This window comes from Danio rerio, chromosome 5 (genome assembly GCF_049306965.1).
Source record: "Danio rerio strain Tuebingen ecotype United States chromosome 5, GRCz12tu, whole genome shotgun sequence".
Taxonomy (NCBI): domain Eukaryota; kingdom Metazoa; phylum Chordata; class Actinopteri; order Cypriniformes; family Danionidae; genus Danio; species Danio rerio.
The window spans coordinates 17,009,853-17,030,651 of record NC_133180.1 but is presented as its reverse complement, the minus strand read 5'-3'; the positions used below and the strand labels follow the sequence as shown (position 1 = coordinate 17,030,651).

Sequence of the window (20,799 nt, the reverse complement as noted above, 5' to 3'; positions counted from 1 at the left end):
ATCATGGTAACATGAATGACGTTAAAGGAATGCAATAAACATTATTCATGAAAATTAGATGTAATATAAAAGTCTATTGTGTAACTGATGAGGGAAAAAAAACTGTAAAAATTGTCATGTGTCATGCTGGAAATTCTGGGAAAAATTTACGATTATTCAGCGCAAACGTTAAGGATTTTTTACTAAGATTTTTTTTTTCTAAGATTTTTACTGTATCATTTTTACAATTTATTATCATTATTAAAGTACACTGTAAAAAATCTGTTATTTTAAGTTTTTGTCCAGCAGCTGGGAAACTACAGACATTTACTGTAAAATAACGTGCGTCAAATTATAGAAATTTCCTTAAATTTTAGTTTTTGGTACATTTCTGTAATTTAACGGCCGTTATTTTATGATTTTTGTCCGGCAAGAAAAAAAGTTTCTTTTTTTTTTACAATGGATATATACAGTTGAAGTCAGAATTATTAGCCCGCCTTTTAATTTTTTCCTTTTTTACCTATTTCTGAAATGATGTTTAACAGAGCAAGGAAATTTTCACAGTATGTCAGAAAATATTTTTTCGTCTGGTGAAAGTCTTATTTGTTTTATTTTGGTTAGAATAAAAGCAGTTTTTTAATTTTTAAAAACCATTTTAAGGTCAAATTTATTAGGCCCTTTAAGCTATTTTTTCGATAGTCTACAGAACAAACCATCATCATACAATAACTTGCAAAATTTGAAAAAAATAAAATATCTGGTAAAATGACTACTTAATAATCAAAACTGCTAACACTATTTTTTTTTTATTTGTGGTGGTGGATGTGTTATGTTTTTTATTTGAGTATTGTTTTTAGTTTGAATTTGTATTTTAATTGGTATCATCATTAACATTTGGCAAAGAGACCACCAATGAAAACTAGTCTTTGGGCTAATTTTGGTACACTTAGATTATTGTGGAAAGATGTACACTGTCTCTTGTTGTGAAATAAATAAACTGATAATAAAATCACAGCCTTTTTCACAGTGTGGAGCAGGACTCGTTTGAAGTTTGCCAGACTCAGAAGAAGATGAATGTGTGCTTTGAGAAAGCTTGCGCTTGTTTAGCTTGATTAGTTTTAACTGAAGTGAAATGCAGGTAAATCTCTCTGAGCTGTTCTGGCCTGTTTACCTTCAAAGGCCAAATTTCTCTTTAAATTGTGCTTTTTATCCTGTTGAATGGTGGGATTTAACACATTTTATTTTTGTCTGACACTTTTTGTGCAGGTGTAAATGTTCATAATTATTACTGTTATAATCCATCAGCTCCTCAGAAATCCAGACACTGCAACCTCAGCTCAGGTCATACAATCTGAATGATGATGGACAGATAAATATTATGGGAGAGGCGGGGGTCTTTTATTTAAAAAAAATAGTGAGGTTATTGTGGATTTTTCTTAGCATATTGCTTAGTTGTGCTTGAAGATTGTAAAACGTTTGATCAAGTACAAAGAAGGATTTTTTTTTGTTTGTTTATTTTATTTTGCTTTGCTTTATTTTATTTAGTTTATTTTATTTTACTTTGCTTTATTTTTTTGGTTTCATTTTAGTTTGCTTTATTTTTTGTTTTATTTTATTTTATTTTGCTTTATTTTGCCTTATTTTATTTTACTTTGCTTTATTTTATTTAGTTTTATTTCATTTTGCTTTATTTTATTTTATTTTACTTTGCTTTACTTTATTTTTCTTTGCTTTATTTATTTATTTTTTTTAATTTTGCTTTTTTATTTTAATTAGCTTTTTTATTTTGTTTTTATTTTGCTTTATTTTATTTTATTTTGCTTTATTTTATTGTACTTTGTTTTTTTTTTTATTTATTTTGCTTTATTGGATTTTGCTTTATTTTATTTTGCTTTATTTTTTTGTTTTGTTTTATTTTGTTTATTTAATTTTACTGTGCTTTATTTTATTTTGCTTCATTTAATTTTACTTTGCTTTATTTTATTTTGTTTTGTTTTATTTTGCTTTAATTTATTTTATTTGACTGCTTTATTTTATTGTAGTTTGCTTTATTTTATTTTATTTTACTTTGTTTTATTTGATTTTGTTTTATTTTTATCATTAGTTTTATCTTATTTTATTTTTCTTAATTTTATGTTATTTTATCTTTTTTTGCTTTACTTCATTTTATTTTGTTTTATTTATTTATTTATTTTTTGCTTTGCATTTCTTTTCTTTGCCATAAAAGTTACTTTTTTTCACTTGGATCAACATACTGTACTTATGGGATGTAAAGATTCCATGATGGTTAAATATTCTTTATAAAGCTACTGATGCCATTAAATAATTTTTACTTTTAATAGTGTACTTGTTTAGACTATTACTGTCAAATGATATACAAAGTAAAACTCAGTTTACTGTTATTCATTAAGGTAACTTACTTTTAATCAGATATGTCATAAGTATTTAATGTATTCGTTTAGACTATTATTGGCAAGTGATATGTATTTATTTATTGATTGATATCACTCGACATAAATTTAAACAAAAATTTTATTAAAAATACATTTAAGTAAAATTAAAAATAAAGTGAAATAAAAAATGAAACTAAATTAACTTAAAGTAAAATGAAATGAAATATTAAATTAAAAAAATTAAATGAAATTAAATAAAATTAAAAAAATTAAATTAAAAGTAAAAATTAAATTAATTAAAAATTAAATTAAAAACTAAATTTAATAAAAATAAAATACATTTAAAAATAAAATAAAATTAAAATAAAAATTTTATTAAAAATAAAAATTTAATTAAATAAAAAATTTAATTTAAAATGTAATAAAATTTAATAAAAAATTATTATAATTATTATTAAAAGTACAGAATGAGGCTAATTGATCTGGATGTCCATTTGTTTTTTTGCGCGAGTACAGTACATGAACCCAAATAACTGGTTGTTTCCATTTGTTTTCACATAATAAACTAGAAATAATCAGATAAACTGTAGACTATTGACAGATATTGCATCTCCAGCAGGACTTTCCAGAGCTTCTGGAGAGAGCAGACAGCATGTCATTCATCATCTCCTAGGTCACTTCTGTTTTTAACGTTCAGCGTCATTCTGCGGAGGCCACAGGAAAGGCCTGAACCTCACTTTACTACACCACAGAAAGCGGGAACAGAGAAATGAGAAGAAAAAAAAACGCACTCACTCCTCCCTCGCAGATGTATTCCCCCTTTCCATTACAACGGAAACCATTAGAGTTCCCATCAATCTGCCACCGTTTTGAGGTAAAGCTCTAAGAAACGGCAGCTGCAGAGACGTGCCAGCTCTACAAACAGCCACCGCTAGAGATGATATAAACTACAGATGCTCTGAAGTTGATAATTATGTTTTAAATGTTTTTTGAACAAGCCTCTTCTCACCAAGGTTGAATTCTTTCAGCTAAAAATCTCTATTCTTTTTGCATGTTTGTGTAGTATGTAAGGTTGCTGTTTGAGCAGGAAAAAGACACAAATCCCAAAGTCAACTCCAAAGAGTTTTCCCCTATATTTGAAATTACAATTTTTTTTAACAGGCTGCTTGATGGCTCAGTGTTCCCTCACAGAAAGAAGATCGCTCGTTCGAGCCCCGGCTGGACCAGTTGGCAATTCTATGTGGAGTTTGCATGTTTTTCCCATGTTGGCGTGGGTTTCCTCCGGGTGCTCTGGTTTCCGCACCTGCAGTACAGGTGAATTGAGTAAACTAGATTGTGTGTGAATGAATGTGTATGGATGTTTCCCAGTACTGGTTTGCAGCTGGAAGGGCATCCGCTGTATAAAGTATATGTTGGATAAGTTGGTGGTTCATTCCGCTGTGGCGACCCATGATAAAAAATGGGATTAATGCCGAGTAGCATGATTTTTAAAAGTAGTCGTGTCACAGATGTTTTCTGCATGACTATCTGGGCTAGCGTTATGTCGCTGCTTTGTTTACACTGCTTGATGGATTGGCGACAGGGGCTTTCACAATAGGAAGAATCGCCCACTACTTCGTCCAAACTACGTCTCACAGCCAAAAACGCGTTAACTACATAATGAGAAAGAAGCCTTTAGTGGGGTAGAAAATGTAAATAATTGCTCACCTGTGTTAGAAGGGAATTAGCCATTTCTCCTTGTTCGTTCTTTTTTAACTTTCTGTATGAAACGTCAAACAGACAAGGGTGCTCCTGTCAAACCTCCACTAGTTTTTCCTCCATTTCTTGGGTCCAAATAATCAGAAAATGAGCGCTTTTAACTTCTCCCTCAACCTCCTGCTGGCCTGCAGGTACACACACACACACACACACACACACTAGTAAATGCTGCTCTCTTATTGGCTGTTGGCGATCACCGATGTTATTTTCAGCCAGAACTCATTTCACACGGCATGATATGAATCGCCAACAGCTCCAGATATTTAGCATGACAATATCTTTCAGGCATTGGCGATTCTCTGACTGCCTGTTTGATAGTTTACATTGTGTGATTGTCACTCATGTGCACGAGCACCGATTTGCCTGTGATTTTAGGCATTTGTCGGCGAATCAAAATCGGGGTTAAAATCATGCAGTCTAAACTCTGCATAAGCCGAAGTCTTCAACTATAAAATGAACTGTATTTTACTGTAGGACAGTTATGCAGTATTTTACTGCATTTTAAAGTTACACTGTGATAATTACTGTATATTTCACAGTAAATATGTACTATATATATATATATATATATATATATATATATATATATATATATATATATATATATATATATATATATATATATATATATATATATAGTTTTATAGTCCGACTTCTTTACTCCCTTGGACATTATCTCAAAGTTTTGAATTCCAGTTGATGTTGTTGTTTTGTCTGTGTTAAATTCAAAGTTCCAGGGCATGCAAACCCCTAACCCTCCCCCCTTCCCTCCTCATTTCTCTTTACCAACCAAGCTTGAAGACAACATGCAATCTCTGGTGTCTTAATTCAATTAAGGCCTATCATATTTCTCCCATCCCTCGTATACCACCATGAATTGCGACCGCATCCTTCTGCCAACTCAAACAGTGATGCTTTTTTCATGAAGCTTTTACATCGTTCCATCTGACTTCAGTCCCTACAGGTTGCACTTTAAAACTCGGACATGCTCAGGCAATCTTTCGTCTTATTATGTGCGCCTTTTCAGATAGCCACCGTGGATTTGTTTTAAATCATTAAAGATGAACCATATCTTAGAAAGTCTTAATCAAACCCATGGGTCTGGTTAAGATGGGCAGAGACGTACAGACGTTTGCACATGAAAGTTGATTTACGCCACTGATGTGGCTGAAGCTGCTCTCTCTTTAAAGGAGAATCTAAATCCATCCCAGAATCCCCCCAAATCTGGGAGAGCTTTTGTCCCTGCCATTACAGATAATGACTTTGACCCAGCACGGATGATTAAGTGTAATGGTCTGGGCTGAATAGAGTTGATCTGCCAAAAGCAAGTTAAAAGAGAAAGAACAAAAAAAAAAAAAGGGTTTCCCCCTTTTCCATCTCAGCTATTAATAAACTCATGATGACTAAGAATGAGTTATGACTTTCTCTATTTTGTAGGTGAAAAAATGATACTAGTACAGAATATTAAATGGGTTAGAAAGTTTAGTTATCTTAGTTTTTTTCTCATTGTTTTTACTTCAAGCTTCATTTATGTCGTATAAGCTGTGTTACATAAGTTAAACTCTGAGAGGGTGAGAGATTATTTAACTGTTTTTTAAAAAAAAAAGTTTTATCCCTTCAACCTCGGTTGATATGTCAGTTTAATGGTAAAAGTATCAGAATTATTACATATACTATAAAAAAATCAGAAGATATGAAGTGCAAGACCGATTTATTTTTTTAAATAATCATGATCAAACATTTTTGCATACTAAATCATCTTTATTTTTTGACGTAAGCCATAAAAATATTGCAGATTCTCATTTATTTAACACTCTTTGTTGTTGTTGTTTTTTAACAATAAAACCAAAATCAAGTGTAGCAGCGCCAAAGAGCTTAGAATGACCAAGAGGCGACACTCTAGTGTAATTTGGGATTCCATTTTGGAATGAAAACTCCAATAGAACAACAGCATATTATAAGTCTGTAAAATAAACTATTAAAAGTGCTGATGATTGTGATAATAAGTGTTGTATTGTCGTCTTTCAGGTTGTATCTCAGCTTTAATGTGCTTTTTAAATAAATAAATAAAAAACAAAACAGCTGCTTGCCATCGCGACAGTAATGAGATCCAACGGCCGATCACTTTCACTCCAAAATGGCGGAATCCAGGGCTGTTGCTGGGCGCTGCTGTTGCAATGGAACGTTCTATTGAGTCTCGCCTCTTGGTCATTCTAAGCTCTTTGGTAGTGCTACAGGATTATGTTTGTTTGATTTGTTTTTGTAAACCAACGACCCTGCAGACACAGGACGTCAACATGATGTCATATTGACGTTGTGCCCCAATGTGATGGAGACGTTGGATTTATTTTGGAAATGAAAATCGAGTTAACGTCAGAACTAGGGATGTAACGGTATTGTAAATACCGTCATACCGCAATATTAATTTTTTTCGATATTACCGAAGTCGCATGACTCGGTAAAACTATAGGTCTTCTGAGAAAATTTGCTCAGGCGAATGAAGCGAACGGGAGGTAGCGAAAACTACAATTCCCATCAGCCCATGCTTGACCATCATCCCTTGCGGTCTGTTGTCGCTACAGATCCAGTAATGCGGAAATGGAGTGTGCTGCTAGAAGCGGGGATGAAAAAGAGCTGGAAAACTCTAAAGCGGGTGTTGTCGCCGCGCGCGTACTGAATAGCGGTGTTGTCGCGCGAGTTCTTATCAGCTGTGTTGTCGCGCGCGTACTGAATAGCGGTGTTGTCGCGCGAGTTCTTATCAGCTGTGTTGTCGCGCGAGTTCTTATCAGCTGTGTTGTCGCGCGAGTTCTTATCAGCTGTGTTGTCGCGCGCGCGTACTGAATAGCGGTGTTGTCAGCACACTGTTCAGATTGATGCAGACATGAGACCTCTATCTTACTCATGGTTTGTCCTCTCAAATGGGGGAAAGACAATGCACAACGTTACCCACTGCTGTCAACCTGGGCCAAGTCATATCTCTCTTGTCCCAGAAACCTCAGTCCCAAATGAGAGGGTTTTTTTCTGTTGCAGGGGACATTGTAAATGCCCAGAGATACCAGCTTTTACCAGATTATATTTAATATAATATAAATACTAATAATATATATATTTATAAAAATAAATACCGTACCGTGACATTCATACCGAGGTATTACCGTACCGTGAAATTCTGATACCGTTACATCCCTAGTCAGAACCCAACGTCAGGCCAATATCAATGTCCAATCTAAAATCAACCCTAAAATCAACCCAATATCAATGTCATGTTACACCTTGACGTTGTGTGGACTTTACCACTATGACATCTAACAGACGTTGGATTTTGGTCACTTTCCAACACAACCTAAAACCAAACAAATATCAATGCAATAGGGTATATGCCGAGCTAGTGTTCTTCCCATGCTGATAAACTTCCGGTGACCTGTTATTGTGAGTTTTTATCTATTTTATATGATTCCTTTTACAGCATCGATGTTGTAATGTAATTAAAATACAATCAGTTATACAGACTTTGGCATTCATTTAGTTACTCAAGCGTAAAACGAGACAAAGAAAAAACGTTCGCTCACATGCACCTGTCACAATGGGCAGGTTAGCGCAGAAACTCCATTGAATATACTGGGGTAAAATAAATGCGGTCAAACTTTACAATAAGGTTCATTAGTTAATGTTAATTAATTCATTTACTAACTTGAACAAACAATGAACAATATATTTACTACTGTATTTGTTCATGTTAGTTAACGTTAGTTAATGAAAATACAGTAGTTCATTGTTAGTTCATGATAACTCATGCTGCATTAACTAATGTTAACAAGCATGGACCTGGATGTTAATAATGCATTAGTAAATGTTCAATTATGATTAATAAATGCTGTACATGTGTTGTTCATGATTAGTTCATGTTAGTAAATGCATTAACTAATGAACCTTATTGTAAAGTGTTACCATAAATGCTCATATAATAAAGACATGGCAGGGGGAAATGTAATTTAATGTATTTCTTCTGTACAATCTGAGACCCACTTTATATCGGATATCACTTAGACAGTGCAGATAGCTGATTACAGACCTTAAACGCGCCGATTTTGCATTGGCATACAGTTCACTAGAAATGGTTAACCCAGGTTACTGGCAAATTAAAAGTTCTGTTAGCATGCTTCGGCAAATACCCTATTTGTCGTCGTTATTGGACGTCGAAATAACATTGTCTTTAGACAGTGACTAGACATTGAATTTTGGTCACCTGATGTCATGTTCTAAATCCATCTTAATATTAACGTCTTATGATGTTGTGTGCCTGCTGAGAGTGCTTTGTAGTCAAATCAAATCAAATAACTTTACACAATCCATATTTACAGTTTTTCTCTGTGGCTTTGGTATATTTCTCAAATCAGAATTTAAATTTGCAGAACAGTAAATGCATTTCTCAAAACATCACATTAAAATAGCGAAACACCATGGATTACCTGTCTCTTGCTCAAAATCCTTGGTTCATCTCTCAAAATTATATTTCTGTGTCAATGAATATGAGAATATCAGAATAGAGTACTCTGGAGGGGTGATCTGGTGTAAATTATTTTTTTTGTTTGTTGATGTTGCTGTTTGTACTGTAATGTATTGTCAGATATGTCATTGTGATACAGAAAGGAAAATATAGCACTGCAAAAAACTAAACAAAAGTAGAAATGTGAACAATCTCCGTTCAGATATACCTTAATTAGAAAAAGTCAAGGTTCATCTGGGAGAAATTTACCAATTGAGATTTGGATAAAACGTCTAATGGAAAGGTAGAAAAATGCATTATGACTCAATATTCTGAGAGCTTGTTCAAGCGTTTTGCATGTAAAGGCTTAAGCTATGAACTAATGCCTAAATGTTTTGGCGGTGAGGCTATTCAGACAGCGACCATTATAATCTATTTTGATCAACATGACATAAGCAACTGGTTAACCTTTGGTAGACGGCCAGTCAACTAAATTATTTTAGCCTTTTGTTGTATTTAACTATAATAATCATTCTTCTAAAATGATACAGTAGCACACACACACTAGAAAGTTTGCAAAAAAAAAAAAAAAAAAGTTTATATTTTTTAAAATTATAAAACAAATGAAATGTATGTTATATGAAGGTATTATTTTAGTTTCAAGTTCACAGTTTCACTTTTATTGATATATTTCACATTTTATTGTGGACTATTGTAAAAGTGTTTGCTCTGTATATTGTTGCTTATCAATATAAAACTATTATCGGCAAAAGAAGGTTTATTTAAAAAAATACAGTTATGATTTATTATTGATTAGAAATATTATTGTAAAGGTTATTGTTTTAAAGCTCTGATGGTGTATTTTTAGTTTATTATTATTATTAATGTTTGATTTTACAGGCAAGGCAGTGGCGCAGTAGGTAGTGCTGTCGCCTTACAGCAAGAAGGTCGCTGGGTTGCTGGTTCGAACCTCGGCTCAGTTGGCGTTTCTGTGTGGAGGTTGCATGTTCTCCCTGCCTTCACGTGGGTTTCCTCCGGGTGCACTGGTTTCCACACAGTCCAAAGACATGTGGTACAGGTGAATTGGGTAGGCTAAATTGTCCGTAGTTTATGAGTGTGTGTGTGTGAATGTGTGTGTGGATGTTTCCCAGAGATGGGTTGCGGCTGGAAGGGCATCCGTTGCTTAAAAACCTGCTGGATAAGTTGGCGGTTCATTCCGCTGTGTCGATCCCGGATTAATAAAGGGACTAAGCCGACAAGAAAATGAATGAATGAATGAATGTTTGATTTGAAAAGACATTGATTAGTGTATTAGGAAAATAAACTAGTTTAGTGGTATATGGAAGAGAAGTGTAAAAAATTCCTCTTTTTCAGTTCCTCAGTATAAAGTTTCACAGGTTTGAGAGTAAATGATGACAGAATTTTCATATTTTTATTCAACTATTCCAAACAAAAGCGAAATTATGTGATGATGATTGTCCTTATACCGTTTCACAGTTGAAAAAGCTGCAGGCCAACAGTGAAAGTTTCAGATGTATTACATGGCTTATTTTATAGTGGATCTGAAGTTGATGTGAAATTACCAAGGAAGGAAACACACCTGCTACTAGCGTAACAGAAAAGATATGTTCTTAAAATGCAATATGTTTGGGAAAACATTACAAATGTTGCATCATAACCATCACCAGCAGCACCTGGTGTTCACAGTGCAACACATAAGCTGTGAGTCTTTCTGTAAATCCTAATTCTGTGGAATGAAAAAGTTTTGAAGGATCTCTTCACTTTTATGTTTCCAATGCAGCAAGAAGTAATGATGATGAAACTTCAGGAGTCAAAAAAGTACAGTTATAAATAAGGATTAACATTTAATGTAAATATTTTACATCTTAATATGTTTAAGCATTTTGGTGACAAGCGCCTTTTAGCACATTTTCATAAATATCCACATGCACACCAATTCTCGGGAGAGGAAAATCTCACAAAAACAGACTACAGTTTTAACAGTTAAGTTTTAACCCAATTTATTTTGATTTCTGCTTTATTTTTTTTTTATTTTTTTACATTGGTAACACCTTAGTTTAAGTAAACTTTTTATTCATTCTTTAAAAGTGTGATGTTATTTTACATATTTAACACCAAAATACCTAAACCCAACTACTGCCCTGCAGAAATAAAACAGCATAAGCTGGTAAGGCAGTGGTCTCAAACTCAATTCCTGGAGCCACAGCTCTGCATAGTTTAGCTCAAACCATCTCCAATTCACACCTGCATAATAGTTTCTAGAAGTCTTGAACACCTTGATTATTTGAATCAACTGTGTTTGGGTTGGAGCACAACTGCAGAGCTGCAGCCCTCCAAGAATCGAGTTTGGGACTAGTGTGGTAGGGAATGTTTTGATGGTTTTATGCTGGTCTTAATGCTGGTCTCAATGCTGGTCTTGCTGGGTTCAATGCTGGTCGCTGTATGCTGTTCAATGCTCACATTAAACCAGCATTACCTCGCCAGCATTTGCTGTTTTTTTAGTAGGGTAACTATTTGTAAGAAGCTAATTAGTAGTTTATTGGTAAGAAAGTCTTGTCAATAGCAATAATTTTACTTAATATTTTTAATTGTGAAAATAACTTTAAACTTTGTATTTTAAGGTGATATTATTATTACATGCATATCTGTATTTTCTTATTGTATTCACTACAGTACCATAATATTAAATAGTAGAAAATGTTATTTAAGGTCTGCTAAAAGTAATTAGTTCATTCTAATTTGCTAATTTTTAAACTGTGAGGAAAATAATGCCACATTACTATACACCACTTTTAATAACTCCTTACTGATTGTTTACAGTTTAATGGAAGTCACTCTCCTAATTCATACAATATAATGAGGCTGTATGAAAAAAGTGGAAAGTGCATGTGTCGTTTTTGTTGATTTTTTAAACTCTCATCTAAGAGTTTTTGTTTAGCATTGTTTTAAATGTTATTTGTTTGTTCTGCCAACATGCTGCTGAGGTTTTTCAGTCACACCAATGCTGTTGGAGTAACAATCACCTTCTAATTAGACGCACACCCAAAACTGCCAAAGTCTTTAGTTGATCATTTAGAAAAGTGGCAGAAGGTAGATTTTTCCGATGAATCATCTGTTGAACTGCATCCCAATCATCACAAATACTGCTGAAGACCTATTGGAAACCACATGGACCCAAGATTCTCATAGAAATCAGTCAAGTTTGGTGAAGGAAAAATCATGGTTTGGAGTTGCATTCAGTATGGGGGCGTGCAAGAGATCTGCAGAGTGGATGGCAACTTCAACAGCCTGAGGTATCAAGACATTTGTGCTGCCCATTACATTACAAACCACAGGAGAGGGCAAATTCTTCAGCGGGGAAGCGCTCCTTCTCATACTTCAGTCTCCACTTTAAAGTTCCTGAAAGGAAAGAAGGTCAAGGTGCTCCGGGATTGGCCAGCCCACTCACCAGAGATGAACATTATTGAGCATGTCTGGGGTAAGATGAAAGAGGAGGCATTGAAGATGAATCCAAAGATTATTGATGAACTCTGGGAGTCCTGCAAGAACGCTTTCTTTGCCATTGATTTTAATAATAAGTTATTTGAGTCATTGCATAGATGTACTGTATGGATGCAGTCGTCCAAGCTCATGGGAGTCATACACGCTATGAATTCTTTGCACCATGACTTTATATTCTATACTGCACATTATTTCTGTTAAGTGACAAGATGTTGGTCTAAGCAAAGTCAAACCTTACTGTCCTAATTAAATCACTAATCATATTTTATTTTGGTCAAATAAGCATAATCTAGAGGCCTTTGCCTTTCATATAAGCCATTTTTGATAACAAATGATCAACTAAAAGTCACATTATTTTTTGCTGTTACTTGTATAGGCGACAAGACTATTTTCAGGCAGTGCATAACTTATAAAAAATATATAAATAAATAAATAAGTGGAGTGCTCATCACTTGTTTATTTATTTATATATTTTTTGGAAGTAGGGTTATTTTACATCTCCCCTTTAGTGAGATTTGCCCATTTTGAAGGAATTAATTCATTCTCTAGGTCTGGCGGGAGCACTTTTAGCTTAGCATAAATCATTAAATCAAATTAGACCATTAGCATCTAAATAAAAAAATAATAATAATTACATGATGTAACTACAGAATAATCAAGCTTTAAAAAAATAAATAAAACATTGAAAATTTTGAGCAAGAATCTAATAGTGTAATTAGATTAAATAATTTGTGCTGAGCTAAGCTTAAAGTACTCCTTCCAAACCCAAAGATCAGCTAAATGAATTTTAAAATGGTAAATCTCAACTGTATAACTCCTAAAATGAGCCTATTTCTAAGAAATATTAGAGTGTTCTTTTAAACTACACACTGCTCAAACGTTTCTTAATCACGTTACATGATTGACATGAGCAGCAAAACACTTAGCCAGCTGGAAACTCATCACAGAAATCAACCAGCTGCTGTTTCAGCAAGACTTGAGATCGGACCAGGTTTGCATTTCTGTGCCGCAGGTGAAAAGCTGTTCTTCCTCTTTCAGGTTTCGGGAGGACGAGGAGGATCAGAAGGTGCGATGAAGAACATCCCAAGCAGGTGCGAGGAGTTGCTGTGGGTGTTCTGCTTTTGCTGGGCCGCAGCTCAAAGGTCTTAAAGATGAGAGGTAGTAAAAACACAAACCATTCCTCTGGGTGACATTGTGCTTTAATTAAAGAGCTCAAAGCAACACGGGGAGATGGATGAGGGTGTGTGGTGTTCTTTCCAGGTTGAATGGTTAAGTACGCCACTTTCATCTTCTCTTTGAGAATGCAAAGGCTTTAAAACCCCAAGGGTAAAGAATACCTAGGTATATATTTTTCACTCGAGGGAAAAGACGTAACTTTAAATACATTGAGAAAAGAGAGATAGGATGTCTTTATGTGGAAGGCTGGCCAGACACGTACATTTCGGTTCACGTATGCTTTTTATACTCTTTACCAAAAGTGCATCATACATCAAGTGATGTTTGCACATACTTTAAGCATAAAGGGTGTGTTGAATATGTGTTGTTTTTGAGTAGTTTATAAATAAAATACATGTTGAATGTGTGTGGTTACACAAAGTTTAAGCATAAGCAACAGTTTCTATGCCAAACAACACATTCTCGACATTCTATTTACCTGTTAAATTATGCAAGTTTTGAGCTTTCTGGCTTCCCATAGTCAAATATGTTAGACAAGTTGCATCAAAGGGCGACGCAGTGGTGCAGTAGGTAGTGCTGTTGCCTCACAGCAAGAAGGTCGCTGGTTTGATCCTCGGCTCAGTTGGCGTTTCTGTGTGGAGTTTGCATGTTCTCCATCCATTCGCCTCAGTTTCCTCCGGGTGCTCTGGTTTCTCCCACAGTCCAAAGCCATGCGGTACAGGTGAATTGGGTAAGCTAAATTGTCCATAGTGTATGAGTGTGTGTGTGAATGTGGGTGAGGAAGTTTCCCAGATATGGGTTGCGGCTGGAAAAAAATGTGCTGGATAAGTTAGTGGTTCATTCCGCTGCGGCGACTCCGGATTAATAAAGGGACTAAGCTGACAAGAAAATAAATGAATGACGTTGCATAAAAAGGGAAAAACCTGCTCATTGGATTGGAAAACATTCTGTTTTAATTGCCCCAATTAGCTTATTTGACTGAGTTATTGTTAATAATATAATAAAAATGTTTAAAAGCAAAAAAAATTAAAATAAAGAAAAGATAGAATGTCTTTGTGTAAGAAGGCTGGCAACACACTCGACAATTACATTTTGGACCTGATTTTTGTACACACAACAATACCAAGTAAAAATTGGTTAACTTTAAAAAGTTATTTAGAACCACCATGGATGGATGAATAGATGAATAGAGTAACCTTATCCACCTTATGGATAGATGAATGGATGAAAGTAATTTATATCCACCTTATAGAAGTATGGATGGATGGATGGATGGATGGGTGGTTGGACGGATGGACGGACAGACAGACAGACAGACAGACGGATAGACAGATAGACAGATAGATAGATAGATAGATAGATAGATAGATAGATAGATAGATAGATAGATAGATAGATAGATAGATAGATAGATAGATAGATAGATAGATAGATAGATAGATAGAAATTTACAATAGATCCACTTTATGGATGGATGGATGGATACATACATACATAAATAAATATTTAGTAAATTAAAAATCTAAAAATAAATAAATAAAATATCAGTCATACACCATTTCCTGACAGAACACTGCTCTTATTATTATTTTTTTTTTTGCCAGCTAGAGGGCACTTAACTTTAAAATGTAATTATAGGTTGTAATAAGCTGATTGCACAGATGACCTCTTGGGTCACTTATTAGAGGAGGAAACTCTTTAAAGGTCTATTGAGGCTTAAAGGGTTAGTTCACCCAAAAATGGTAATTTGTTTGCGATATGCTCACCCTCAAGTGGTTAGAAACTTTTATGAGTTTCTTTCTTCTGTTGAACACTAAGGAAGATGATTTGAAGAAAGCTGAAAACCTGCAACCATTTTTATAGTAGAAAAAAAATCTATGGAAGCCAATGGTTAGAGGTTTCTAGCTTTCTTAAAAATATGGTCTTTTGTGTTCATCATAAGGAAGAAACTTAAATAGGTTTGCAACAAGTGAAAGGGGCGTTTTCATTTTTGGGTGAACTGTTCCTTTAACTAATGGACTCCAAGAAAACCTGTGCTAAACGAAACAAAACACCCTAAAAAACACTGTGCACTATTTTCCAGTCTATCCATCCATATGTGTATACTCAAATGCATTCAGCAGTGGCCCACAGAAGCATAACAGGAGCAAACATGATGCTTGCTTGCAGTACTTGGGCGTCTGTGTGCATTTTGCCTAATAAATCAAATTAAACCAGGCACAGCGAGGTGAGAGTAATTGCATTGACAGTGATGAAAGATTAGAGAGAGACACGGCTTGCTGATGATACCTTGGATCGGTTCCTCGGTTTAATATATCCACCCTAACCCACTGAGGCCTTCAGATCTGTAGAAATCTTGGGAAATGTGTACACCATGCAAGCTTTAAAGTAGCAAGTGTACCGATGGACTTTCCAGTGAACCATTAACCTGCTTTTAACATGTTCTGACTCGTTCGAAAGACTGCATTAGCTGCTTAAACCTCACGTCTTTTGTGCTATCTAATGAAGACAAAACAATGTAGCTTGTCAGGAATTCATAGATCTTTTTTTCAGAGATTAGTAATTAGTCAGAATGAGAATTGTTTTCAATTGTTTTTTTGGTGGGAGACGTGCGTTGGCACGAGGCCGCAGGCCGATGGCCTTAGTGCCCCCACCAGTGCTGATATACAGCCACATCGCACTGCTACGAGTGTGATATTGCGTTTATACAACAGTTTGACGACATAACTGTGTATATAAAAACAAAATCAAACATGGAGAGCCTCAAAAAACCTTTTTTATGAGGAACTACTTTCTTCCGCGTTGGACTCAAATCATAAGCTGACAGTTAAACAGCTGAGCAAGCATCTTTTAAACTTTAGATCTGTAGTGTCTGCTTTTTGCTGTATGTGGGCGGATTAATACACAAAGGGTAAAGAGGCTGTATGGGTGCTAATATTACTTAAATATATCACCGCTATCAGCCAATCAGATTCGAGAACCAGATAGAACTGTTATATATGTCTATCTATCTGTATATCTATGGCTCATAAATCACACAGACTGAAGTATTTTAAAAATATAAAAATGCTGAATACTTGTGAGGGAGGGGATAGGGATAGGGTTAAATCATTAAGTCTTCAGTATGTTATGTCCCCATAAAGATAGCTGTACAAGTGTAACCAAATGTAAACCTGGATAAATAAATAATCCATAAAATAGACTGCATTTGTATTGTCACCCTCTTTCTCTCTCTCTCTCTCTCTCTTTCTCCCTCTCCCCCCTCTCTCTCTTTCTCTCTCTCTCTCTCTTGACACAGGAAAAGATGACTGTACTGTTATTGGGATAGGGAGTGTGTCCGTTCTCTTACAAATGCATATAATTATGATACACTTACACACATCAGACAAATTCTGAAGATACTGACACATCTAACTGCCTGGAATACACCTGAGCGACTTGTTAGGGCTCGACCGTCTAATTGAGACTCTTTTTCTGTGTGTAGCCTAGGTCAGTGCTCTTAATAGTAAACTGTAAGCAATTCTAGGACACAAATCTAATCATGTTAGTTTGGTGTTTTCAGAGTTTGGGGTTTTGCAAGTTTACTGAAAAAAAAGCCCTATAGACAAATTAAGACATTTTCATTTTATTGCCGTTCACTGACCATCCTGTTCATGATTCACTCCGTTATGGTCACTTTCATACCCAACCAAATCATTTGAAACCTTAAAAAAGGGCTGCAGGCAGCGAGTGTTATTTTTACCGAGCCGTTTGGGGTTTTGGGTGAGTTGGTTTTAATTTCGGTGGTGGATGAAGTCACTGAGGAGGCCTGTTATGGCACAGGAGACTGAGGTCATGGATCCTCCGTTCATGTTTTCTCCCACTAGAGAGAGACATTCTGCACCCCTGATGCTGTCGGTTTTTATTGACTGGAATGTATGACATTGAAATGAGGCTTGTGTTGCAGTGGTCAACATGTGTCATTAAAGCTGACAGACTTTTAGTTTACTTGTATGTAACATTTCCCCCCATTTATGTAAACATTGAAAGAGCAATTATTAACTCAGCATATACAATGCTCAGCATCTATCTATCTATCTATCTATCTATCTATCTATCTATCTATCTATCTATCTATCTATCTATCTATCTATCTATCTATCTATCTATCTATCTATCTATCTATCTATCTATCTATCTATCTATCTATCTATCTATCTATCTATCTATCTATTATTTATTAGTATTTTCTACATTTACATTTAATCATTTAGCAGACGCTTTTATCCAAAGCGACTTACAAATGAGGACAAGGAAGCAATCGACAAGCATATTATATCTTTATATAATTATCTTTAATATTTAATTTAAATATAATTTTTATTATTTGTAGTAGTTTTATGACTATATTTATTTTTCGTATTTTTATATGACATTTCGACATTTATGACATTGTCATTTTAATTATATTATTATTATTTTTAATAGGACTGCATATATAATTTACTTCAGCAATAACTGAAGATAATACTTACTTCTTGCTGACATAAAAAATATTAAATTATATGTGTTAAAGATATCTGAATATTTTAAAAATATTTTTAAATATCTTTTTTATGTTTTTGTCACATTTTACTATTAAATTTAAATAGATTTTATTTTTATTAATTGCATAACAAAAACAATAGCATACAAAAAGAGGAATGCAGTACTTATTATTATATTTATTATTATTATTATTATTATTACAAAAACAGCATTACAAAAAGAAATACTAAATCTGTGTATGTCTGTCTGTCTGTCTGTCTGTCTGTCTTAAAAAGTCTTTCTTTTTTACAAAGTTTTCTCCTCCTCTGAACTCTGGTTCTCATTTCTTGAATTTCTGCGCGCAACAGGTACTAAATGCCCCCATGGATGGTGCAGGTTGAATCTATTGCCCCGATTTCCTGTCACATGATTTTGAAATAGGATCCCTAGTTTTTCTGCTATCTGTCTTGTGTGTGTGCGCGTGTGTCTGCGTGTGTGTGTGTGTGTATGTGTCTGGGGGCAGCGCTGATCTGCCTGGAGAAGTTGAGACGCTCTTCTTAACGCGGACGCGCAGCGGGCTTTCCTGACATTCATCCGCGCGCCGCATCAGCTCGACTGACCTGACTGGACTTCAACACACTTCACCTGCGAGAACAGAGGACCAGAAGCTCAGACAGATCACAGACTACAGTTACAGTAGCTACAGAAGAGCGATGGATTCGTGGAGAGTCGCAGCTTTGCTCCTTGCCGTCTGCTTCAGCGCTTCAGCTACTGAGCACTTCCACACGGGTCAGTCTTCAACTTTTGTATCTCCTAACTTTGTGCTTTATGGAGATTGTTTGTGTTTTGTGAGATGTTTCTGAAAAGTAGTGCACTGTGTTGGAACCCGCATTGTCCGGACTCCAGTCTCGAGATGAGCATCGGCGTGAAGTGTAGGATATATGGCAAGCCTTTTTCACTTTTAGCTGTTCCCTGTGTATGTAGTTTTGCATAGGATGTATCTAAAGTTGAGTTTTTAATCTTTTTGAGCTTAATTTATATTAAGGATAAACTTTTGCTTGAAACCTGGTCTGATACTATAGAGATTGGATGTCAATATAGTGGAAACCTGTAGGCTATTCTCGATATTGACAATGACATTGTCACTCGCAGAAATCCAATTATTCATATCGAAATATGAATTTCAACTCGTAAAACACGTTTTGTGATGTCTGAAATTGCACGTTTTACTAGTTTTTATTGTCACAATAAGCTGCTGTTCATATTAAACTGCAGATATCAATATTTGTTTAATGAAGTTTCACATATCTGAAATGCACTTTTTCGCTATAGTACAATTATTTCTAATAGTATCAAAAAATCTTTAAATTAACTAAAAATCACAGAAATTTGGGCAAATATAGAAAACTATTGTAAAAGTTGTTACAATGTAAACATTTTAATAGATTTTATTAATGTTTCATTACAATAAATAAATAATGCTATTTTTATTATGTATAATTAGTATTACAATCATTAAATAATATAATTAAATGTTATTGTTTAATGCCTGTGATTAACCAATTACATGCTTGTACATAGTTTGGGTTATCTTTCAACTTTTCAACTATTTTTCTTGATATCACAATATGAATTTTACCAACAAAACAGATATTTTTTTTTCGATTTATTTATTTTATTTAAACTTTAATTATATTTTTTATTGATTAATTACATCAAATTTATTCATTATTTTTCTAAAATTAATTATATATGACTGGCACAATCATTCATAATGTCAAAAATTTTATTTAGTAAACAACAGAAATCTGCAAATGTGTAAATAACTACTTTCATCCTTAACAGTGATCAATTAAATATATCATGATTTTTATACATTTGTCCAAATTCCCTTGAATTTTTTAGTGGGTACCCTTGCTGGAGTTTATTATACACATTTGTGTTCCTGGGTTTCGTGGTTCATGTAAAGGCTTTCCAGTCTATCATTCATAAAACTCTTGCTTTGTTCCTGAATGAATCAGCAGTTTTGAACAAATCCATTGAATTACTGATATCGAAATGTGAAATTCAACTCATCCAACCCATGTTTCTTGATGTCTGAAATTGTATTTTTTCTAGTTTGCTGTCACAATAAGCTGCTGGTCATATTTAACTGCAGATATCAAGAAAGATATAAGATATAAAGAAATTTCACATTTCAGAAATGCACTTTCTCGCTATAGTATATTTATTTTCAATAGTCACAAAAAAATCATTGACTTAACAAAAAACTAGTCTCTTATATTATAACTGAATGAATCAGCATTTTTGAACAAATCCATTTAATTAACCGTTAAGTTCATTCACAGACTTGCTGCCACTTATTAGTGTAGTTTTATTTCTAAAGTATCACTTATATTATTCTACTATTGAATATTAGAGTAAAGATTAAAAAGGCTACTAAAAATAGTTTGGTTTCATAACAGTTATTTCTTTCAATGATTAGAAGGTGTTTAGAATTTTGGACTGTGCTGCAATTTTTATATACCAAGAGCCTTGTTTAAATCTATAAGGCTTGCCATATGTTGTCACTCTTCTTGCCTTGTCTTGCCTTTACTTCAGCTCTATGAATCACACAAATCAATTCACACTAAATAATTACAAAAACCTCTTTGATCACTCAGACTGAGCTTGTTTTGCAGAATCTTCCGTTAGAAATGCTTTTCCACACAAATGTGCTTATTTAAACTAATCTTTTTGTTAAATGTATTGACTGTTTGGTTATAAAGAGATCTATTTTTATTATACAGTAAATTTATAATTAAATCAATAATCAATAATACTATCTAATTTTGAAAGATGCATAGCGTTTCCAGGATTGGATGTATTGTTTTTATCTGTATTGTACTCACAATGTTATTTTTGGCAGAAAACTATCGTTACCATTGTGTCTTTAAGGCATCCATTTATTTCATTATTAATTAAAGTGCTCTTGGGATT

General features: G+C 34.1%; 2 protein-coding genes across 4 annotated transcripts in view; both read left to right on the top strand.

Annotated features, from left to right (window-relative positions):
• Positions 1-14,326, top strand: part of susd2 (sushi domain containing 2) — a 77,167-nt gene extending 62,841 nt beyond the window's left edge. The window contains exon 15 of the mRNA XM_073951997.1: positions 13,177-14,326. Within this exon, the coding sequence (XP_073808098.1) occupies positions 13,177-13,213 (37 nt within the window). The 3' untranslated portion in view covers positions 13,214-14,326. The remainder of the gene's footprint in view (positions 1-13,176) is intronic.
• Positions 14,327-18,405: 4,079 nt separating this feature from the next.
• The window catches only part of kremen1 (kringle containing transmembrane protein 1), a 127,033-nt gene continuing 124,639 nt past the window's right edge, over positions 18,406-20,799 (top strand). For 2 of the 3 annotated variants that reach the window (XR_012405670.1, XM_009301224.5), the window contains exon 1: positions 18,406-18,609. Coding sequence is in view for 2 of the 3 variants with exons in the window: in XM_009301224.5 (XP_009299499.1) it covers positions 18,534-18,609 (76 nt within the window). In the remaining variant the exon portion in view is untranslated. 3 annotated transcript variants of the gene reach the window in all.